This window comes from Meles meles, chromosome 4 (assembly GCF_922984935.1).
Source record: "Meles meles chromosome 4, mMelMel3.1 paternal haplotype, whole genome shotgun sequence".
NCBI lineage: Eukaryota > Metazoa > Chordata > Mammalia > Carnivora > Mustelidae > Meles > Meles meles.
This window is the reverse complement of record NC_060069.1, coordinates 146,150,280-146,174,337: the sequence shown is the minus strand read 5'-3', so window position 1 is coordinate 146,174,337 and position 24,058 is coordinate 146,150,280. Positions and strand designations below refer to the sequence as shown.

At 38.9% G+C, this 24,058-nt stretch overlaps 2 protein-coding genes across 7 annotated transcripts in view; one reads left to right on the top strand and one right to left on the bottom strand.

Annotated features, from left to right (window-relative positions):
• Nucleotides 1-13,898, bottom strand: part of GABPA (GA binding protein transcription factor subunit alpha) — a 35,434-nt gene extending 21,536 nt beyond the window's left edge. The window contains exons 1-4 of one of the 2 annotated variants that reach the window (XM_046002029.1): nucleotides 13,806-13,898; nucleotides 6,732-6,834; nucleotides 4,144-4,288; nucleotides 538-622 (exon numbers count right to left, since the gene is read on the bottom strand). In XM_046002029.1, coding sequence (XP_045857985.1) covers nucleotides 538-622; nucleotides 4,144-4,288; nucleotides 6,732-6,808 — 307 coding nt within the window. In that variant the 5' untranslated portion in view covers nucleotides 6,809-6,834; nucleotides 13,806-13,898. Of the gene's footprint in view, nucleotides 1-537; nucleotides 623-4,143; nucleotides 4,289-6,731; nucleotides 6,835-13,298; nucleotides 13,566-13,805 lie in introns of those variants that run through there. The other variant, XM_046002028.1, reaches the window with a different exon arrangement.
• On the top strand, nucleotides 13,753-21,872 carry ATP5PF (ATP synthase peripheral stalk subunit F6). Of its 5 annotated transcripts, none has more exons than XM_046002033.1 (4): nucleotides 13,753-13,887; nucleotides 16,559-16,729; nucleotides 21,014-21,138; nucleotides 21,695-21,872. In XM_046002033.1, the coding sequence occupies exons 2-4, from the start codon at nucleotides 16,566-16,568 to the stop codon at nucleotides 21,730-21,732; spliced, it is 327 nt and encodes a 108-aa protein (XP_045857989.1). In that variant the 5' UTR covers nucleotides 13,753-13,887; nucleotides 16,559-16,565; the 3' UTR covers nucleotides 21,733-21,872. The 5 variants fall into 5 exon arrangements, with proteins under 5 accessions (XP_045857989.1, XP_045857987.1, XP_045857986.1 ...); XM_046002031.1 differs by lacking the exon at nucleotides 13,753-13,887 and adding an exon at nucleotides 13,903-14,020; XM_046002030.1 differs by lacking the exon at nucleotides 13,753-13,887 and adding an exon at nucleotides 13,903-14,032.
• Nucleotides 21,873-24,058: the final 2,186 nt, after the last annotated feature.

The window sequence follows — 24,058 nt, the reverse complement described above, 5'->3', positions numbered from 1 at the left end:
GTGGCAAGGGGTCCAGTTGTGATTCTTGCTCTAGAAACACTGGCATAAGCCTTCTATCTGGAAACAAGAAGGGACAAGTAGGTACATGGAACCCATTTTTTGGCTAGTGTGGATCAGTGTGATGGCAGAGTGGTTCTAGGTAGACAGTTTTAATGGCGGCTTTCGGATCTGGCATTTTCCAGATCATGGCAGGGCAACAGCTTCTTTGGCAATCCAGTTATGCAGTTCTGAGAAAGTCAACCAGAACCTGTTCTTCCAGCTCTCTCTACTTTATAATGTAACCTTCCCTGAAAAAACTAGTTAGAATTTGTTATACTAAATAAAAAAGAAAAAAGAAAAAGAAAAAAGAATACGTTATACTATCTGCTTCACCCTGACAGATATAATAATGAAACCAAAAGCATGAGTGTCTGGCTATAATGTTACATTAAGTAATTTAGACAACCACCTAAAACACCCCAAATTTGTAAAAACTGAGTTCTCCCATATTTTAAAAAACACGAGGTAAACTTTTAAATAACCATAAAAGTAACTTACCTTGGTAAGAAATTACCTGTACACTAAGTTGTACAGTTCCATCTGTTTTTACTCCTTGGTCAAATAAACTTCGTTCCGGATCCAGCTAAACACGGGAAAATGATTAAGATTACTTTGATTTAGTCATCAGGCTTAATACAAATGTATGTATCAAATAGGACTTAATTACTGAGGCATACTAATGAAATTATAAGAACACATCTAATTATCCAAGTTGTCATACCTTGTAATTCTCTGCCAAAATTAAACATATTTTAACCATTGTGGTAGTAATTAAGGACAACATAAATTAACCAAATTTATTTGACATGGTGGTTTTCTCTAGCTCTGGAGTCTAATTTAGGATTTTAAATAATGTCAAAAGGCAACTGTTTATTCTGTAAATATATTTTAAGCAGAAGATAATGCAATTTATCTGTCATGAATAAGCAAGGGTGCTTAATTACCGGGGTGACTTATATAAATCTATTAACGTATTTTTGCCATGTCTCCCTTATAATGAATGCCACACATTTAAGATCAAGGTTAACTCTAAATCTCTTGCGATGAAGTTAATAAAGTTAAGGGACTTATGACCTTATTACTTAACCTAGCTTTGGTATCTTCAATCAAAATTCTGTATCTTTTCAGTACTAGTGTTTTTATCCTCCATGTCTCCCTCCATGTGTGAATGCATTTCACACAACAGCAACCTGATGACAAAAATTCTGACTTTCAGATGTTGTCTGTCACCATTTTAAAGGCAGACCTGCATTGCAATGATCTTGAATAATGTATATTCCTGTGCCTGCATTTCATGCAGCTGGAGGTACAAAGCTCCTGCGACTCCCATTCCCAAGAATTCAGTCAACACCATAGTCAGTACAAACATGTTTTCTAATATTAAAAATGTCATATAAAACCTACAATCTTAAGTGACTTTAGGTCTAACAACAGGGATAATACACACTATGTAACCATGCAGAAAGATAGGTCAAATATGGTAGTTTCTTTCACTCCTTAGAAGGGTGCCTGATGCTTTGTTACAAACTCCCCTAATCTCAAGATTTCTCCTCTCTGAAGGAGACACAGGTATGATTTACTAGAAGCTACAGCATATGGAACTATGGAAGTAAACTCCCAGGTAGTACTGAATATACCACAGCTAGTACACATACTCCTCAAATTAGCACAACCCCACTACTTTCCACTGGCTTTCAAGTCAGCACTCATCTGAAAATAAAAAAGCATCCCCACAAGCAGCAAGCATTCTGATTCCAAGTGGATGTGGTTAACTGATACGAAGAAGAGAAGCTGTTAATCTCACATTTTTTTTGAGGAGAGGAAGGGAGACAGGGAGGACTGCAAAATGATTTAGCTCCTAGGCTAGCTTGGAATTCTGTGATACAATCAGTTATGCATATTTCCATTTATTCAACTAATATTTTCTGAGAACTTATGATGTGCTGGGTACTTCGCAAGTGATATTTTCATTTTGGGTAGTTCAGGTATGCTAAAAAAGCACGTTAGAACAACAAATGTTATAGATGAAAGGCAAGTAAGAGATCAAGTTCAGATTTCTCTTTACTTTACATATGAGAAAATCAGGTGAAGTCCAGTGATGCTGAGCTGACTTTCTTAAAAGTCTGGCTCAAGGGGCGCCTGGGTGGCTCAGTGGGTTAAAGCCTCTGCCTTTCGCTCAGGTCATGATCCCAGGGTCCTGGGATCGAGCCCCGCATCGGGCTCTCTGCTTGGCAGGGAGCCTGCTTCCTCCTCTCTCTCTCTCTCTCTGCCTGCCTCTCTCCCTACTTGTGATCTCTGTCAAATAAATAAATAAAATCTTAAAAAAAAAAAAGAAAAGTCTGGCTCAAATAACTGAAGAAAGAGTTTTGGAGTCACACAGGCCTGGGTTCAAATTCCACTGTACCTCTTTGTAGCTATGCATTGGCAAATTGTTCATCTTTAAATTTCAGTTTCTACATCTGCAGAATGTAATTAAGAATATGCTGATTTCGAAGACTAATGTGAATTTAAAATGAGATAATGCAGCAGTGTTCAGCAAGTATTTTTTCAGTCAAGGTAAACTGCCCATATAGCTCTAGTTCACCAATCTGTCATGGCTGCCTTAGATACCAATCTATAGAAGTTATTTCTCCCTTCCTGCACAACCATGCAATGAACAGCTTATATGAACAACTTTGCTCACTTAGGTGAAGATTTCTGTAAGAGTAATTTATTGAGGTGAACTACTAGGTATTTCACATTTAACATTAACAGACACTAAATACCAGATTACCTTCCAAAAAGATTGTTCTAGTTTATTCTCTCCCTGAGAGAAGAAAAACTTTAAATCCTAATATTATTAATATCAGACCCACATATATTCTCTAATTCTGGAAGAACAATATCCTTGCCTCTCTGCCCCCCACAACATTTACTAGACTTACTGAAACGAAAAGATAAAAGTATGGTTGAGTGGAAACTGAAAGGCACAAATTTCATTAAAACATTTCAAGTTATTCTACACCAAAATCTTATTTTAATAATACATATATGATGATTTGAATTTTTAAAAAACTAAGGCAAAATTCCTGTAACATGGAATAGCTATAACACAATGCAGGTAAAGGAGAGAAGGAGAGAGCAAGACAAACCAAACAACCCAAAAGAAGACACAATACGTATTTGTATAAATTACTATGAAAACCAATATAAACTCTAGTACTTACTCATATATTCAAGGAAGGTCTAGAGAAACTCTTTGAGCAATTCTATCTAAGCTACTTTTTGTACATGAATATACTACCTTTCTGGAACGAATACTATAAAACATGACTATGAATATGCTGTAAACATATTATTAAAATACTACCGCAGGTAAAATCCTATTGCAATAAACTCCAAAAATATATGCACTGGTGTTTAAGTTCTTATCCAAAATTCACTGCTGGAGCAAATAAAAATGGAAGGGAAGGTAAAAATCACTTAGTCCAATTTTCTATTTTTAAAGATGGGAAACTAATGCACAAAGAAGCTAAAACCTAGTTACAAAGTGTTAGGACACACTTCAAGTTCCAAGGTCAATGTGCTTCTCATTGTATGTTTAGGCTCTGACTCACATTTATTTAAACTCATTTCATATTTGTGAAAGTAAAAAGCTAATATTTGATTCAGTACTCAAGATTTTTTTTTCCTAAGTAGGCTACACACCCAGTGTGCAGCCTGATGGAGGGCATGAACTTGTGACCCTGAAATTAAGACCTGAGCTGAGATTAAGAGTCGTACACTTAACCCACTGAGCTATCCAGCTGCTGCTAGTACTCAATCTTTTAGATACAATTTTAAATGAAGGGAATTTTGCTGGAAGAACTTTTATTTTAAATGTGTAAATTTTGCAATATTGGCCAAATTTAGTTATAAAGACTATAGCTATAGAGATAAAAGGCTAACAAAAAAATATTTCTGGGTGCCTGGCTGGCTCAGTAGGTAGAGCATGTGACTCTTGCCCTGGGGGTGTAAGTTCAAGTCCCACGTTAGGTGTAGAAATTACTTAAAAATAAAATCTTAAAAAAAATTTCTAATACAGACTTAAATGCTAAAATATAAATCTCAAAAGAAAAAAATTACCTGGATATCTTGTAGGCAAATTTCATGAGCATCCAAAGAACACTGTAGTCTTGGTTCTAGCAATTTCTTTAAATTGCCTATTGGCTCATTGATGTCTATAGCCTGGCTTACACATTCAGCTGGGGTGTAGGTTTGTTCCACAATACTAAATATTAAAGGATATAATGGTTAGCAATTATTTCTAAAGTCTGGTTTTTGAAACTCATTTCTGCATAGATACTATTCATAGTGGTAGGCCTATCACCAACTAGCACTGCCAAACTGGATACTAAATTGCAGAGAAATGCTAGCATGAAATTTAAAGCAGCCTTGCAAATGTATCTCCTTAGGGGTATGTGTATGTGTTTGTATAAATAAATATAAATACTGCATATACCATATTTATAGGGAAATATAAACACTACATTTTCAACTTATTTTGGAAAATTTTAGGCCCAAAATGGAAAATATAGAGTCCTGTCAAAATTTGTATGCCATTTCTACTACTCAATTTCCTTTCCTAACATAAATGTACATAATAAGGTATGAAAATATAAATGATATAAAATACTTTCCATTTAATTTAATCTGAGAACTACTGGTTATAATCAGTGCAATTCCACATTAAAAAAATATATACTCCTGCTTTAAAACTCTGAAGCTCTTCTATATTGTTATTTCATACTTTGAATTCTATGAAATCTTAAGTGCCTCGGGGGTAAAATCTTTGGCAAATAATTTTACATACTTTTTTCAAAATCCTTATATGGACTCAAAGAGAAAACAGACATCAAATAATATCTACTAGATTGGAGAGCTGGAAGTCAATGAAGTTTCATAGCATGTTTACTTTTAATATGATTTAATTCTCACTGTAATTGTCAAAGATAGCACCATGTATTTAAAAATTTGTCCATGTGCTATGGTTTAGTGCTGTGAAATGTGTAAGCCTGATGATTCACAGACCTGTACCCCTGGGGCAAATAATACATTATATGTTAATAAAAATAATTAAAAAATAAAAATTAAAAGAAATAAAAAATTTGTCAAGTTCCATTTTCACATAAATTCCAAGTGTAATGCTATATATGTATCATATTCAATAAATGTACACAGCCTAAATTTTTCTAATACTTCAGAAGTTTATAGTAGATCACTCATGATTAAAAACGAAAATTATTTTTAAATTATAGTAAACTATTATTACTATTATTTTTGTTAAGGTAAATTAATTGGGTCTTCTGGCTAAGTATTTCTACCAAATTCTTTAGTGATAGCACAACAGGCTATAATTTTCTTTTTAACAATCATTCTTTAGAAGAAATGCCACTTTAAGATAGATTTAGAGAAAAAAAAAGATTTAGAACCTATTTTATTTGAGCTCAACATTTAAAAAATGTTTAAATATTTTGTTGCCACCATTTAAACCTTGGGAAACTTCATGCAAAAATCTGAATTTCTCCTGAAAAACTGGATGATCTCACATCACTGGATCTAAATTCCTGCACAACTACTGTGTACTATAGCTTCATAGCAGCAACTGCTCCTTAATGGCTACTCCCCAGGTTAACACAGTAATTATCAATTTCTTACACGAGACATCTGCAAAGATTTTCTGTAAAGGGCCAAATAATAAACACTTTAGGATATGTGTGCCATTTGTGTGTATACATAAAAATAAATGTAACCACCTACGTATGTATAAACACTGAAGCACACATACATATATGTATCTGATGACCAAGAGGAGAATTCAGCACACTCAAACACACCGAAAAGCTCTATTAAAAATTTAAGGTTTTAAATCTCAGTGTGCCTCTCAGTACTCAGCATCCCTGCCAACCTTGGTGATTTTGTCCATTCAACAGTTATTCTAAACCTTCATTTATTCCACAGAAGTCCTCTATTACTCTTTAGTTCCTTTTACTTTCAACATATTATCTCATCTTCTGCTTTACAGAGAAACATAGGGACCATTAGCCATGATCTTCCTCAAACTTCTTGATTCTCAAATCTCTATTTTTACCCAGACTGAGTCCCTGGATTCTGAACTCATTACCACTGCTCTCCCTTTTTAATGGAATAATCTTCCATTACTATTCCCAAAACTAACACCTTTCACTGCACTACATACTTGGTACTGTGCACATAACTACCCCTATACCTGTATGCCTCCTCAAACACAATGTGGCCTCTATAAGAGCAGGTTACTGTCTCACTTATTCACATATTCCTCAGAGTTACCAGTTTATAGCAGTTACTTACCGATATTTGTTAAATTATTTCAGGTTGTGAATTAAACTCTTTCTGAAATAAAAGTAACCAGCACAGAGGAAGGAACTACTAGGGGCAGAACTACTGCAATCAACTGCTTCATCATAACAGCTATATTTATTACTACTACCTTTAGTTTAAAACTGTCTTTCCCTCCCAGACACAAAGCAATTAAGTCAAAGGTAAAAAAACCAATACATTATTCCGCAAAATGCTGAGGTCAGTTTAAAAAAAAACAAAAAACAAAACAAAATCCCCAAAACTATGGCTTGATTTTAATTTTAAGTAGCTATGCTGATAATTATAAAAAGTGGTAAATGCAGGAAAAAACCAACCTTTCTTCTGTGCACTCTGGTTTCTCTGTCCCATCGATCTCAATTTCTATCAGCTCCTCTGCTTCTCTTTTAGTCATGGTTGGAGTATTTCAAAAGCTCAGTCCTGCAAGAGTTAAAACTTAGGACATTTTGAAATTATCCGCATAAACAGAAATGCTATCCAAAAAGCAGAAATCCAATTTTAAAAAAAGGAGAGGGTAAGCAGAAGAGGAAGTAATCTTCATATATGAAAGAAAACCCACAAACAATATTTTTATTAACCTAATATGACTTTTTCATCATTTCATTGTATTTACTGGGACATTTTTGCCCAAACTCTGAGTCAATATATTAATTCAAGTTACTTCAAAATCAAGCAAAAGGTACGTCAATTCTATTACAGCATTACAATCTTAATAATGGATTCAAATTAAGTATTAACATGGTGATGAATTATAGTTGTTCAGCTAAAAGCTGTACTTTAGTAGCAAAATATACTGCAAAGCATTGTAATGACAGAGTGACATATAGTTAATCAGGGCTAGTATTTGTGTTACAAATTACATCTTAAAAAGGCCATTACAATATTCTAAAACAGCAAAATAAAGTAACAAATCATTACAGATACACCTATTATTGCCCTGATTACACATCAGAATTTTTTTTTATTTTTTAGATGTGGTTTTATATATTTTAAACCATTAATTTCCGTTTTTGCTTCTCTCATGTGAAATTACCTGCTGCTTTAAACTACCACTGATACAAAATCATAATTTAAAAAATGCTAAGTAATGTAAAAAATAGTTATGTATATTGGTATTTCTTTGTGGCCATTTCTGAGGTATTAATGCTGTTGAGTTCTGGGCTACTCTTTCTCACTGTTGGTCGATGAATTTGTCTTTGGACTCCATACATAGTCTCAGACCAGAGGAGAGTTTCCTAAGCGCCTCTGACTCTTTGACTCATACTTGGTATTCTATTATTTGCAAAGGAGTCTCCCACTTACAAGATCTGACAAAATGAAGACTTCCAATATTCATACCTGATAATAATAATAATCACTATTTACCTAGCACCAGGCACAAGCATTTAAATGTTTTATGATCTTTAAAACAGAACAATCTTATTTTGAGTCCACCCTCACATGACAACTATCCAGAGGCTAGTGAGGCTCAGCTGCATGTGGTTTCATGTCACACCTCAGGTGCAACAACAGAACTACACATCATCCTAGGTGAGGCCGAACCGTGGTTTCTTCAAAGACAGGCTCTATTTTGCCAACGTACACTAGTGCAAGAACCACCACCATCTCTAACCTGCAATACGGTACTGCGCAGCCTCTGCTAACAGGTTTTCCTATTTCTGTGCCCTCATCTCCACTACAGTCCATTCTCAGTCAACACAACAGCCAGTGCAATCGACCCTTTTTAAAACTGAAGTTACAGCATAGTGCTGCTTTGATTTCTATCAGTCACGGTGAAATCTCAAGACTTCACAGTGGCCATTAAGGCCCTGTAAGATCTACCCCCACTGCATTACTGCTCTGACTCCCACTCTACACCAGCCTCCTTGCTAGTCCTTGCACCTTCCTACCCTGCAGCCTTTGCTTCTACTGATCATCTGCCTGGCACCTACTTCCCTCAGCTGTCCTCTTGGCTAGATCTCTCACCTCTTTGATGTCTGCTCAAATCTCCTTTTCCCAGTGAGGTATACCCTGACCACCCCCATTTAATTCTGTAACCGGCCTCCTCTTTACCCCTTTATTCTTGTCCACAGCAACTGTCCCTCTAACATACTCAATCATTAATTTCTGCATTCATTATCTTTCTTCCTCTGGTCTACCATCATCAAAGCACAAGACCCAAATTGTCCAAGAGTGACTTTAGGAACTTAAATTGGCTTGTCAAATTAGGGATTTTGCCAGTTTCCTGAAATAAGTTCTGCCAGGTCTCAATTTCTCAAGGGACCAAAGTCTCTGGGAGGCACAATAAACCCAAACTTGTGAATATATGAAGTTACATGGCAGAAGGGAATTAGGGTTACTAAACAGCCGATATTAAAATAGAGATTATGCAGGATTATCTAGTTGGACCCACCAAAATCACAAAAGTCCTTAAAAATGGAAGAGGGAATCTGAAGAGATCCAGAGTGATTCAAAGCTAGAAAGACTCAACTGGCTGTGACTGGCTTTGAAGATGGAGAGAAGGAGCCACAAGCCAAGAACACAGGCAGCCCCTAGAAGCTGAAAAAAAGAAATTCTCTCCTAGAATCTCGAGAAGAAACCCAGTTCTATTAATATCTGATTTTAGCCCAGAAAGACCTAGTTCAGACTTAATTTCCAGAATTGTATGTAATTAATTGAAGCCACTAAATGTACAGTAATTTGTTATACAGTAGTACTGGAAAACTATCTTCTTTCCCATGTTAGGAGGGCTGTAACTCTTCTTAGGTCACACCATCTCCAGCAGCTGAGGAGTGGGTTTTCTTACAAGTTAGTCTCTAAATAGCTGGCACTTAAATCTAGACTGTCTGGTATAAACTGGTCTGATTTTCCCCCACATTATCAAGGCTGCTCTCACAGCTGCTGTATAAAAAGAAAAAACAATAAGGCCATAGGGTTCTCCATGTGGATATACAACATGCACACCCAACAGACTGCCTAGACCCCTAGACTTTTGTTTTGGATGATGAAAGGATTTAAGGACTTTTCTTGGTGACTCCGGACTAATTAAATCTTCCCTTTCCCCAGTAAAGCCTATCCCTTAACTGATGCCATGTATAAAATTGTGGAATTCACACTGAGCACCACAGCAAAACAAATGATGACCCAGTAGGGACCCACCCTACAGGACAACTTAAGGATATTTGTTTATAGATGTATACAAAGTACTTGGAATGGTACTTTACCCTTGGTTGAAATTCCATTAATATGTAATGAAAAAATAAAAGCTCTAAGTGCTAGTACACGTCAGGTAAATTGGCTCCAGATGCCTTTAAGGCTTAAGCATGAAAGGTAAAACTATAAACTAATACAAGAAAATGGTGGGGATATTTTTGCAGCTTAAGGATAGAAAAGGATTTCTTTTTTTAAAGTTAATTAATTAATTTGTCCGAGAGAGAGAGCATGCACATGCAGGCAGAGGCAGAGAGAGAAGCAGGCTCCCTGCCAAACAAGGAGCCCCATGCAGGACTTGATCTCAGGACCCTGGGATTGTGACCCAAGCAGAAGGCAGCGGCTTAACCGAATAAGCCACCCAGGCATCCCTAGAAAAGGCTTTCTTGAATAAAATTCCAAATATATAAACCCTTAAGGACAAAAACTGGTGGATTTCATTACATAAAAATTAAGATTTATGTTCAATAGGCCACAGAGTGAAAAAACCTATTTCCAATATTCAAAAGTGACAAGGGACTAATAATTCAAGTATTAGAGAACAAATTCCTACAAGTTGATAACAACATTAAAAAAGTCAGGACAAATTAGAAAAGTAAGGCATAGGAAAAGAAAATTCACAGGAAAGAAAAGCAAAACAGCCACGGATATGAAGAAAGGCACGAATTCAAATCATCCCCTAAAAAGCAATTTAAAACAAAGAACTCTCTACTGTGTGTATTGGTGTGTATATGGCAAAAGGTAGAAATCTAAATACAGAAGAGTTAGTAGGGAAGTGAGGATGTAAGGTGAGTTTGTAAAAATCCTCTGCCGCTAGTGATGGGGTACAGACGAGTGTACAATTTTGGGAAAAAAAATCTAGCAGTACTTGCTTAAGTCAAGTATGCCTGTATTTATGACCCAGCAATACTGCCCTTAGATAAGCATTACAGATATTCTCACACTGATTGATAACAGGATGTTCAGGACAGCTTTGTTGGTGATAGCTGGAAGCTGAAGCCACTACCAGTATTCACAGCTTTTAAGAAAGGAGCACATGCTAGGAAACTTTATTAAGTAGAAACAAGAAAATAATTTCTACACACACATCATAAAAATTGTTCCCCATAGGAAAAGGGAGAAACAGAGTAAGGTTTATAGCAGAAAAACACTTAAAAAGATTACTTATGGGGAATCTGGATGGCTCGGTTGGGTGGCCAACTACTGGTTTCCACTCAGATCATGATCTCAGGGTCCTGGGATGGAGCCCCACAGCAGGCCCTGGCTCAGTAAAAAGTCTATTTGTGGATTCTCTCCCCCGCTGTGCCTGACCACTTCCCCTCCACCATCTCTCTCTCTCAAATGAACAAATAAATCTTAAGGGGGAAAAAAAAAACACTTATGTTTTATTTTCAGGGCTTACACTCATCATCCACTCTTACCTTTATTTATTTATTATTATTTAATTAAGTAGGCTCCATGCCCAACCTGGGGCTTGAACTCATGACCCTCAGGTCAAGAGTCATACACTACCTACTGAGCCAGCTAGGTGCCCCTCCATAGCCAATTTAAAAAAACAAAAATTAGAAAACAAGTGAAATTTCTGGGAACTATGAAAAAATAGAAAGAGGAAGTAACCGGAAGCTGAGAAATGGGCTCATAGACTTCTCAGCAGGAATAACTGTAGTTGGACTTAATACAAGCACTAAAACAGGGAGCTATTTAAAAGAAATTTATCCTACGATCTTCCAAAAAACCAAACATTACCAAATGAAGGTGCCAAATGAAGCAAAAAATGAGCCTTACACACTTTTGGGAAAAAAAAAATCACACTACTCGTGGTCTCTGAATTGATCTTTTTCTCATTCTAAATCTAGTGGGAGAAGCAGTGGAAGAGGTTTGGGAAGTTATCCAAATCTCTGGTATCAGTGCTTGAGTGGGTCTTAGCTTTTTTTCTGGAACGAATTTTCCAGAATTCTATGTCAATACTTATGAAAATAGAGACAAGAACATTATGTGGAACCTCTTCACCTAAGAGCTGCCCCTTGATGCCCTGGTTTTTCTTAGATTAAATCTAACCTGGGGTTCAAAACACTTCACAAAAACCATACAAATTAAGTAAAAATTCTTAGAAAGGCTAGTTTTCTTAAAATAGTTATGTTTATAACATTCTTTTTGGAGCCACAAATTTAAGGATTGTATTTCCTCATTGGGATGCATTATTAGTTTACAGAATTTAGGACAACTTTGCCCAATGAAGGAAAATAAAGGATTCCTAAATATTAGTATGGGAGTACCCGCAGGATTGACAGCACATTTTCGCAAGCTAACAGATACTTTTAAATATCATAAAAAAATAAAAGACTTAAAAAAAAATAAAATCAACAATTTAGAAAAAGTAAAGCACAAACATCTGTGTGCGTAGAGAGAGTGAGAATGAAAGTGTGAAGAAAGGTTAACACTTGGTGACCACCTCCTCCACCCCCGCCCAGGGAGGTTTTCACTGTATAATTTGTTTTCCAGGAATGCAGATTTGAAGTTTTATAAATAAAGGTTGGAGAGATTTAACTCAACGGTTTTAATTTAGTATCCAGCCTCCCCATGGCCTCATAACTCACCTCAATTTAACATCTAGCTCCTTATTTCGATACTTCAACACTATAGATCCCTCCTGACATGCATATATGCAATTCAGGTAAAACTGCCTTACATCCAGCTTATGTCAGAATATGTCTTTAAAACAAAACAAAACAAAACAAACAACAACAACAAAAAAAAAAACAAGAAAAACCTTGGAAAACCTGGTTCTAAACCCTGAGACAGGTCAATCCCCTAAAGTTGCTTCTAAAGAGGGGGCCAATTTCTTCTTGAGCTTAAGATAACACAGTATCTAGGAATGTTATCACTGCCCAGCTCTTTGCTCCCGCGAACCGGGAATCTTTGCTCCACCCACGCGCCAGACCTGGAATTCCTGCTAGTGGAATTCGTTAGTGGAAAACTATTTATGAAGTGGACACTATTTCTACATCATTACTCATCATCTTGCAAGACAATATTAGGCACTGTTATTAACAGTGCTATTAATCTAGTCAAACTAGGATCCCTAAATAACACGGCAAACACGCACAAACGGCTTATCTTCCAGGACACAAAATACTAAAGATGTTGGCAAGCTACATTAACCCATCATTTTCCCCTTCTCTTACTTCCTCGTTTCTAAAATAAACCCCTGTGGGCACCCCATACATTAATAAATGGCTTTGATGCAACTGTGGGGCAGTTCTAAAAGACAGCTGGCAGTGAAGTGAGCGAGCAACGCTGAGTTGGCGAGAAGACTGGTTCTGCACCTTCCTCTGAAATACCGGGGGCGTCAGGATCTCATCCCGACCGCGGACCTCCGCGGACGGCGCACAGGCGAGGAGAGGACAGCAAGGAAAGGGAGCAGCGAAAGGTGACGCGGGAGGCCCGGGGGCGCGCGGCTTCCCAGGGACCCGCGCCGCGCGCCCCTCCCCTCCGCTCCCCGCAGTGCCTCACCCGCCCCTCCCCACCCGGCTCCCTCAAGTCTCCACGAACGGAAATGGGAGTCACAGCGCCGGGGACCAGCGGAAACAAAACACAGAGGCGGCCGCGGGGGGGCCGCTGTGGGTGAGAAGGCCCCGGAACGAGGCCGGCCCGCGCGGGCCCGCGCTCCCTTCCTCCCCTGCGGCCGCACTCACCCGCTCCGGAATCGGCCCCGTCGCCCCCACCCGCGCTCCAGAGCCGGCTGAGAACAGTAGAGGCGCGGGCTCCACGTGCAGCGTCTCTCCCAGTAAGACCCGCAGCTCCGGCGACTCCAAGTGTGAGGCCCCTGGGCCTTTCCCGCGGAATCGGCGCTGAGAAACTCCAACCCCCCTCCTCCCAGGCACCCCCGGGTCCGGGACTACAACTCCCAGCAGGTTGCGCGAAACGAACGCCCGAGGCAACGGAGGCTCGCGAGGCACACTGGAGCCCAACGCCCCAGTCCAGCTTTGTTTTACACTCTCACTTTCCGGGCTTAATAATACACCTCAACAACCCCAAAGAACAGGATGCTGACTTGGGTCCGGGAGGATTGAACTAGGTAAAAGGCCAGTCAAAGTGCGCATGCGTACACAAGCAGGATTCCAGGAGGCAAAAAGACAGCAGGTCAAGTTGGGCGAAGGAAAGATGGCGGAGGTCTCGCCAAGAGACCCGGAAGCACTTACCCTCCACTTCCTCCTCCTGTTTGGCTTCTGTCTCACCTAGAGCCGTCCGGTCGCAGACCGCCTCCGAGACGTTTCCTGTCCGGTGAGTGTCGACCGTCTGAAACGGCGGCCCATAATGCATTGCAATGGCGGGTAGGCGGGTGGGGGCGGAGCCAGGGCCGGAAGTAGAACTGTGGCGGTCGCGGAGACTCTGGCTGCTCCGGACTAAGTGCAAGGTGACTTGGAAGGTAGCTAGACTAGCTTGGCTTGTTGGGACTCGGATTCCGGGTTTCTTATGAGGCCTGGGCTGCCTGTTACTTCTGGTCTTCAGGAGTATAAAGCAGCCCTTTGTCCCGGGCACCTTCACCGCCTGGCCCAGAGTCACTTTTGATCTCGCCGCTTTCAGGCCTTGAAGTTGGGGGTAGATTCGGTATTCAGGCCTGGTAATACTTGCTCTGAGGCAACCCTGGGTGGTGCGGGAGGCAGGGAGGCCAGGGATTCCTGGGCACCCGGCCCAGCTGGGGCAGCCCAAGGTCATTCCCTCAGGGCCGGTCTGCAGCCGGGCCTGCCCTACTGGGGAGTGTGGGAAATTTTGCCCCACTATGTAAAGCGGAACGTGCACCGTAAGAGGGAAATGGGTGATGGTTACGTTTTTAAAAGTTTGCATCCTGCCTGAAAATACTGATAGTGCAGCTTTGTTTTCCACTCTCGCTTTCCAGCACAATCCTACACCTCAACGCCAAGAAACAAGATGCTGACTGGGGATCAAGGGGGTGCTTGAACTAGGGGTGAGGCCGAAGTTCGCAGGCGGGACAAAATAGGGTTTCCAGCAAGGAGGAAGAGAACGGGTCGGATTAGGCGGGTTGTGGATTGACTTTAGGATTATGCACGGAAGAGTTGGTGAAAGCACTAACCTACAGGTTGGCTAGTCAGTCATCTCTGTGAACTGGGGAACCGTGCACTTTAACCACAGGTTCTCTGCGCATGTGTACCCTTTTTTGCTGTTGCCTTCTCCAGTCTTTCTGTGTCAAATCCGTGTCACCGGTTCTCGTGGCATCCCATAGTACTTGAATAGAGAACTTAACCCCAGTTTGTATTTTACACCTAGTTGTGTAATAACATCTGTCTTCTGCGTGACAGTGGACTGATAGTGGACACTCCTACGTTAATCAGTGAAAAAAAAAGGGAATAAAAAAGTAACAAGGTTTGATAGATTATTTATTAATTTTTTAGGCAAGTTGAATTTGAGGATTTATGAAGGGAAGAGACCTGTTGGGTGTATGGATTTGGGGTTCAGGAAAAAGGCCAAGATTAGTGATGTGATTTGGGAACCATTACTACTTAGGTGGTTATAGAGGAAGTACCTCTATAGAGGGGTACCTGGCTAGTTCAGTCCGTGGAGCATGCAACTCTTCATCTCCTGCTGTGGAGTTCAGGCCACATGTTGGTTACAGAACTTCTTTAAAAAAAAAAAAAAAAAAGAGGTGATAGAAATTGAAAAAATGAAAATGGATTTTACCTAGTGGGAATGACACAATTTTTGCAAGAGTCAGAGCAAATTAACTGTGGGAAAATGGGCAATGTAATCATTTTTCTTAGACATAGTTTTATTATCTGTAAAGGAGATTAGACCACTTTCCTCTAGTTCTTAACAGTATCACCCAACGTTACAAGGAGAGAATCTATATATGGAAGTACTCCACAAAGTATTTTGGACTGAAGTGACCTTACCGATGACTTGTTAGTATGTCCTTAAATTTCCAGAGGGGAAAATATACCTTGAAGCACAATTTTAAAAATAGGTCTGTGTCCAGTCAAATTCTGCTGTGTAACCTTGTGCCACATACTTAATCTCTAAGCCTTAGTTTCTGTGTAAAATGGAAATGATAATAAGTAGCACTTTAAGGTTATTTGTTGTTTGCTTGGAGTCTTAAGTATTTTTCTTTGATGAGGTGTAAGTGATATATAGTGAATTCTTTAATTTCTTCAGATACTTTGCTTTCATCCTGGTGGGGAAGAATATTTTGTTTACTATGGGAGTCCTTTTGGTAGTCTTTTTCCCCCCAAATTTTTATTTAAATTCTGGTTAACATACAGTTCAATAGTGGTTTCAGTGATTTATCACTTGCATACAACCTAGTACTCATTATAACATGTGCGCTCCACATTACCCATCGCACATCTGGCCTGTTCCCCCCCACCCAACAACCTTCATCAACCCTCAGTTTGTTCTCTCCTTTACCCACTAGGGGCCAGTAACACCCAAGTCAGGACGACCAAAACTCCAATATCTCCTGTTGGGATACTGCTACCCCTACTCAGAACAATTGTGTTACTGTACAGTCTTCTTAAGGCTTCTCAAACTCTTAGTGGTAGAGGATCATTTTTTCCCCTAACCCTTGCAGCTACTTTGGAAGAATAAAGTAAACATGAGTTACTGAAAAAATGAGGTGAAAGACAGTAGGGCGAAGACACACAGAATACAAACCGATTTATTATTCAGCAAACATATGTTACTATGTCAAGTTGCTATGTAAGTTTCCATAATAATTCTTATACACTGCTGGTCCACTGACTATGATTTGAGCACTTAGCATTCAGTGGGTTCTGGTATGATTTGTGATTGAGTTCTGTAGCAGTTAATGGAGTTAGAGTCCCACTATATGATATATTTAGAGGTGTTTTTATTATATATATGCACACACATATATATATATATAAAGTATATGTATTTTAAACCATATTAACATTTTGGTGCTTGTTTTCAATAACAGAATCACCATGATTCTTCAAAGGCTCTTCAGGTTCTCCTCTCTCATTCGGTCTGCGGTCTCAGTTCATTTGAGGAGGAACATTGGTGTTACAGCAGTGGCGTTTAATAAGGAACTTGATCCTGTACAGAAACTCTTCGTGGACAAGATTAGAGAATACAGAACTAAACGACAGTAAGTGGGTAGATAATCACCCATGGTGTAAATATAAATATTCGAAGTGTGTAAGTTTTGAGATGGGGAAAAAAATTACTTGGTGTTTGAAAGTGTCTAAAATCTTCACTGAGTTGATCTGTGACATAGAAGTTTACTAGGTGCTCTAAAAGAAGATAAAAATCTTAATTTTTAAGTCTCAAATTTTATTTTAATTATACAGTTTTATTTTATTATTGTCATTTTAAACATATCGTTATTATAATGTCATTTATTATAAACTGGAGTCAATGTTTGGAAGTTCATGAGATCTTGGAAATCATTTAGGAACCATATTTCAGAAAACTAAGTCCCTTAGACATTAATTAGCCTAAAGTCATAAAAACTTATAGGAAGAAAAACATATTATCAAAATATTCTAACTCTCAATTTAGTGGTCTTTCTGTGACATCATGATTTGGGGGTAATGTATGAACAGCATTTTTCTCTTTAATGCTATTTCCGTAGTACTGTATCTCTGGGAAGGTCAAAGGACAAAAGACTCTGAAATGGCTTAAAGCAAATCCAGGATAAACACAATTATATCACACAGTTTTTGAGACGAACATGACTTTAGCCATCAAATTCAACCCCCAAGTGTTAGGAAAAATGACATACATCAGTTCAGTATTCCGTTTTACTTAGTTGTCTAGCATGTGCAAAGCAGTGAGCTATTAACGGCCAGGGCAGGGGGCGGAGCACAGAAAGAAGCCATATTGCATTTTCATAATTTTCTTGAAATTTGATAGGTGTAGGGGCACCTGGGTGGCTCAGTGGGTTAAGCCTCTGCCTTCAGCTCAGGTCATGATCTCAGGGTCCTGGGATCGAGCCCCGCATCAGGCTCTCTGCTCAGCAGGGAGCCTGCTTCCTCCTCTCTCTCTGCCTGCCTCTCTGCCTACTTGTGATCTCTTGTCAAATAAATAAATAAAATCTTTTAAAAAAATTTGATAGGTGTAGAAAGCTTATAGGAATATATAAATTAATATATAAGGTAAAATGGATTATATCTAAGGTAGTGACACAGTCTGTGTTTGGGGAGTTCACAAGAAGTAATGCTCACTAGTCTAGCTAGAGGCATTCTGCAAAGTAGGTTGCAAGAGTGATTGTTTTATCTTAGCTTTGATAGCACTGTTTGGGGTCCTTTTTCCTTTTTGAGAATATGGATAACTATGGATCATCTTCTCAGTTTAAAAAAAGTGAAGAATTTACTCACATGATTCTGCTTATAGCTTGAAAGTGTTCTCAAACCCATGGAAGACCATTGGTAAATAATCCATAACCAAGGGTCTCATCCACCTTATGAACAATTGATGGGAAGGTTGGACAGATAAATGGGAGTGGGAGGAGGATCTTTTAGGAGGAAAGAATGGTGAGCTAAGGCATGAAAACTTGAAATCACGAAGTATGTTTGGAACATTATATCCTGCTATTTCCCAGGACTGTAGAGTATATGAGGAGTGTAGGGAGCAGTAAGAAGAGGAATGGGATCAAATGAGGGGATTATGAGAGGCCTTGATAATAGATGGGCAATTAAGGTAGTATATGATAGGCATTTACGAGGAATGAAAGGTTTTTGAGTGGGATGGTGGGGTAGAACAAGATTAAGATTACTCTATCAGGATGGCAATTTCAATCACAGTGTTAGAACAATTGAATAGAAAAGGAAGACAGGCATGGTAGGAAAATGTAATAATTCAAGCATTAGTTGATGAGAATTTTATTTTCATAGCAGTGGAAATATAAAAGTGAGAGTCAAGACATTGAGAGACTGAGAACTGGTCTGTATTACCTGGTGGAGAGACAGAGAAGAGGGATCAGTTAAAGAACTCTGAGATTTTGAGACAGGGCAGCTAACAAAAAGGTTTTGTTCTTCTCAGAACTAAGGAGGGAGAGAGCAAAGGGATTAAAATGAAATTCTGACAACAATCTTACAGATCTTATCCCATTTTATATTTGAGAAAAACAAGGCGAAAAGTCTAGAATTTGTCTAAAATCACAGTGTTCAGTAAGCAGATGTGCAGGGCTGGCTGGGGAATGTGTCTCCTGTCCAGAGGCATTGTAGTGTCTTAGTATTGGTGCTGTTTGTACTTAAGCTATCCAGTCAGTCAGTCCTGAGGTGGACTCTTTTTATTTTATTTTTTTCAAAGTAAGCTTTATGTCCACCATGGGACTCGAACTCAGTGCCCTCAAGAGTTTCATGCTCTAGCCACTGAGTCAGCCAGGTACCCCTGAGGTGTACTCTTAATCTAAGGAGCCTATAATTCATTCATTTGTGCATATGGTGTGGAGAAATGTTCTGCTTATGGAGTCTCGCCTGGAATGCAGCTGTAACACTTCCTAGCTCTGTGATATTTGGCAGGTTTATTTAACCTTTATACTTTATTCGTATGTAAAATGGGGATGATGATAACAGCTCTGTTTCGTAAGTGTTATAAAAATTAAGTGACTCAGTAAATTAGCCTAGTATATTTTAAGTGAAATAAACAAGTATCCTTTGAGTGTCTACTTTGTCCTGGTCACTAGGCTAGGTCCTGGGGATGTAATAAAGTGGGGTAGGAGACATACTCAGTGGAGGAGGTAGGTGATATCTGGGTGATACCTGTCTTCCTTATCATAGGAGTGCATAGTAAAGTTAAAACAGCCATCATCTGTCAGTAACCAGTATATTGATGAGACTGGCTGGATTCTCTTAAAACAGTGTATTTTTTTTTCTTTAAGCAGTTTCTAAACTTGTAGCTCCCAGAGCTAGAAGATAGTCATTAAAAGTATCTGGTTGAAGGCTCTATCGAGACCTGTACTATCTATTTCATTAGCCATGATTCACATGTGACTATTGAAATCTAATTAAGTATAAATAAAAATTCAGCTCCTCAATCACTTTAGTCACATTTCTAGTGCTCCCTAGCCAGATTTTGTTAGTAGCTACCTTATGAGACAGCATAGATACAGAGATTATAGAAAGTTCTGTTGCATCTGCTGTTCTAGAAGAAAATGGGGTCCATGACAACCAATATTATTAACAAGTTCTTAAATTAGAGCTGTGTCTCTGTTTTTGTGGAAATTCTGCAACATAGGTAAGGCCCTATACTTTTATCATAGTCATGTGAAAATATTACCCTTAATAATTTCACTTGTAAAGTTTTGTTTATTGTTCATTGGTAGGTGGCAGTAACATGACACAGAATTATGCGAAGAATTATTACATCTGATTAGCCCCACTGCTGGTCCGTGATGCTATATTTATCTTCCCAAAGCACAGCTCTAATATAATTTTATTGCCTAGTAAATAAAGTACAAAGTCCCAGACTTAACATTCCAGGCCTCTCGTGACCTGGGTCCTGCTGGCTTTTTCGTTTAGATGGCTTATATTCTCCATATACAGCTAGTTCTTTATTACCTCCGTATCTTTGCTTTTTCAGTCTTAGAATGTATGAAATTAAAATCTGACTCAAATGCATGATTTGTCACAAATACCACCTTTTTAAAATGAAATGTTTCCCAATTAGCTCAGCACAAGTGTGCTGTCCTCAACTTGAGTAGCTGTCTGATAAACTGTGTCTTTAAAGCTTATCAATAACTGTTGTAGCACAAGTGTTTGTATAAACATGTTATTTTTTTTCCTAAATAGCAAAGTCTCTGAGGGTAGGAAATTTCTGCTTCTTTGTTAGGCGCATGGTATAGAGACTTAAAATTACTAAGACCTTTTAGAAGCCATTTAGTGGTGGCTGATTTAAATCAGGTTATAAAAATAGATAACACTTACTGACCACTATGTCACCTGTCTGCGTGCCAGGTACTGTGTTAAGTGGTCCATGTGCATTATCTCTATAATTCTCATAACCACCATTAGGTAGGATCTTTAGTTTTAGATGTGGAAACTAAAATTTAGAATGCTTCTTGCCTTGCTCTGGTTTATGCAGTTTTAATACATTGTAGAGCTGACATTCAAGCAGAGGTAGTCATTGACTCCAAGAGCCCATGCTTTAGTCTTTATATCTTCCTGCAGCTTAGACTTCAAGAGATTCTGACTTAATAAACATTCTTGATACTCCAGACCTTGCATGTTAGAAGTTTGAAATTGCCTCGTTTATGTGAAACGTTATTAAAAAAGTTTGAGTTAAAATTCAAATATATATACTTTTTTTCAGAAAGAGTATTTTTCCCATGTGAGTACTTTTGAAAAGATATATTGAAACTTGATGGTGAAAAGTAATTTTGTTTTTGTAAACTAGTGCATGAGTTTTTACCTGCTCATTTACACAACAGGGCATCTGGAGGACCGGTTGATACTGGCCCAGAGTACCAGCAAGACCTAGAGAGGGAACTTTTTAAGCTTAAGCAGATGTATGGTAAAGCAGACATGAATACATTCCCCAACTTCAAATTTGAAGGTAAGTGTCTTTAATCATGAATTCAGTCTTGTGAGAGATTATTTTAAGTTGAGCATATTTCTATTTTATACTTACTTGGATTGTTCAGATGATTAAATGACAATCACACATAAATTTATCGGGACAGTGATATTTGCATGAGAAGCTCTGGTGTAAATGTTTGCCATTGGCATAGGAGATAATATAACAGGGTAGTGGTGGGGATCTGAAATCAAACTCCCTGATCTTGAGTCTTAACAAGATCATATATGAAGTGTGTGATCTTGGATCGTTAACTGGTGACTATTCTCACCTGATACTTGGGGAGAATTATATCTTCTTTGTAGTTGTAATTAAATGACATAATGTATGTGAAATCAGTTAATAGAGAGTCTGGTTTATATTAAGTGCTGAATAAACCTTTAGTAATTGTTATGTTTCCATGTAGGTGTTTAAAAACAGTATTCACTAAAAAAAAAAAGAAAAATAAGATTGATGAATTAAAGATTTCTAGATAATGCATTTTATTACAATATGGCTAAGCTTGAACCTTCCTTTTTTTTTTTTCTTTTCTTAGATCCTAAATTTGAAGTCATTGAAAAACCCCAGTCCTGAAGAAATAATGTAAAATTTATTCGGTAATTTGTTCCTAGATTAGTTGTACAACTGGATCAGAATAAAGATACATTTCTCAACTGTCAAATGTTCTTTTAATTCTGATTCCAAATAAATTATTTGGTGATGTTGGGTGTGCAGTTGAGTATATTGAATTCTGTGTCTCGGCATCATTGTTAAATCCTCCCATTGGTTATAATGAATCGGATGGAGACCTTGGATAAACCGGCTACAACTTGCCCATAACCCACCAGACTCTTCTCAGTATGCAGGGCTACCTTTTTAGTCGTGGAAACCTAACTGCTTGAGAGGAGACACACTGAGCTAAGGAATGTGTGCTGCAAAAGAATGTTATATCCGCTCCCAGAATATAAAGAAATGGCTTATAAATCTTTTACCGTAGTTTTTCCAGGAAACTCAAGTTAAGTTTGAATATACACAGGAACATCCATTGTGTTTTAACTGCCATCTCATCAAATGTTAACTGCTTTTATCCTAATAGCCCAGGTCCCTCCTCTTCCCTTGCAGTTTATGATCAGAGGCTACTACTATGCTTTCCCGACAGAGGAAGGAAAGTTGAGAGTGGGGTGGGCGTTCTACAAAGGAACCTCCTTTGAAAGATGAAGCCATATGGTGTGATTTTACCCAGGCGATGGAAGAGCCAGCAAATAACGTACCAGATAGGTGCCATAGCAGGCACATCAGAATTTTGGTTACTGGAGATAGCTCTTGAGGAGATTATTCTTCTTAAGAAGGAAACCGCTGTGCCTTTTCATATCTGGCAAACTGACTTCTGTCAATAAGTATGGGTGTTAATAAACCTTTGCAGATTTTTTTTTTTTTTAAAGATTTTATTTGTTTATTTGACAGACAGAATCACAAGCAGGCAGAGAGAGAGGAGAAAGCAGGCTTCCCGTGGAGCAGAGAGCCCGATGCGGGGCTCGATCCCAGGACCCTGGGATCATGACCTGAGCCGAAGGCAGATGCTTAACCCACTGAGCCACCCAGGTGCCCCCGCAGATTTTTGTTTTTAAATGACGTCTTAAAACAGCCTTCTTAATGCATTTTAGCTCACTTCAAAAAGAGGAATAGATTTTTACTGTGGTGTGCCATTCTAGCTGAAATCAGACCCACTTAGAAATACCTTTCCTAAAAGACTTTTTTTTTTTTTTTTTTTTAAGATTTTATTTATTTATTTGACAGGTAGAGAATACAAGTAGGCAGAGCAGCAGGCAGAGGGAGCGGGAGAAGCAGATTCCCCGCTGAGCAGGGAGCCCGATGCGGGGCTCGATCCCAGGACCCTGAGATCATGACCTGAGCCGAAGGCAGCCGCTTAACCGACTGAGCCACCCAGGCGCCCTCCTAAAAGACTTATAACCATTTCCTAATGATGTGACTGCGATTATATGAGTAAGATGTGCAGAGTTGGGATTGGGAAGGATAAAGCAGTAGGAAGAAATGGCCAAGTTTCTTCGAATGATGCTAAGTAGTGACTGTTCCCTTGAACTACCTTTTTTTTTTTTTTAAGATTTTTTTATTTGTTTATTTGACAGAGAGAGATCACAAGTAGGCAGAGAGGCAGGCAGAGAGAGAGAGAGGGAAGCAGGCTCCCCGCTGAGCAGAGAGCCCGAGGCGGGACTCGATCCCAGGACCCTGAGATCATGACCCGAGCCGAAGGCAGCGGCTCAACCCACTGAGCCACCCAGGCGCCAGTTGTAGACATTGAAAAGTGTTTGGTTATGGTATTATTTAAAAGTAACTGAGGAAGTCTAGTTGCTCAGGTCCTTTCTCTAACCTCCCCTGAAGCAACTCCATCCACCTGTGGCGGGCTAGCTGCCTTGGGGTCCACAGTGCTGGTCCAGAGAAGGGCCTGACCCTTGTCAGCACACCCTTCCCCTCCCTTCTTATTCCCTTATTTCCCCCACTCAGTTTAGTTGAATTGGACCTTTTATAATTTCACATCTGCTGTCTCATAACACTTTAAATAATCTGTCTTGCAACTATTTGGAGTTTGCTGGAACATCCCAATCTCTTCATTCATTCTGTAAAAAGGATTGTATTTATGACTGACTACAAGAACATTGTGTTAAGTATCTTACTCCCATGTTCTACATCTTTTGGCATTTATTACTAACTTTTGACCAGGGAAGTGATCTTTTTCTCAGCTGGATGTTAAAGCCCTCATCTTCAGATCCCCTTCCTCTTTCTGATGAGGCTGTCCCAACTGTGCAACTCCAGCCTTTCTCTGCCTTTTCAGTCTGCCAGTGCACTTTTTATCCTGAACTTACACCTTAGATGTTTGTTAAAAACGACCTCCACCTTCTAC

What these genes read in the sequence shown, in the direction of transcription:
- ATP5PF (XM_046002033.1), top strand. Translation starts at nt 16,566, where the DNA reads ATGATTCTTCAAAGGCTCTTCAGGTTCTCCTCTCTCATTCGGTCTGCG. An exon ending in GAATACAGAACTAAACGACA is followed by an intron (nt 16,730 to 21,013) that starts GTAAGTGGGTAG and finishes TTTACACAACAG; the next exon opens with GGCATCTGGAGGACCGGTTG. An exon ending in CCCCAACTTCAAATTTGAAG is followed by an intron (nt 21,139 to 21,694) that starts GTAAGTGTCTTT and finishes TTCTTTTCTTAG; the next exon opens with ATCCTAAATTTGAAGTCATT.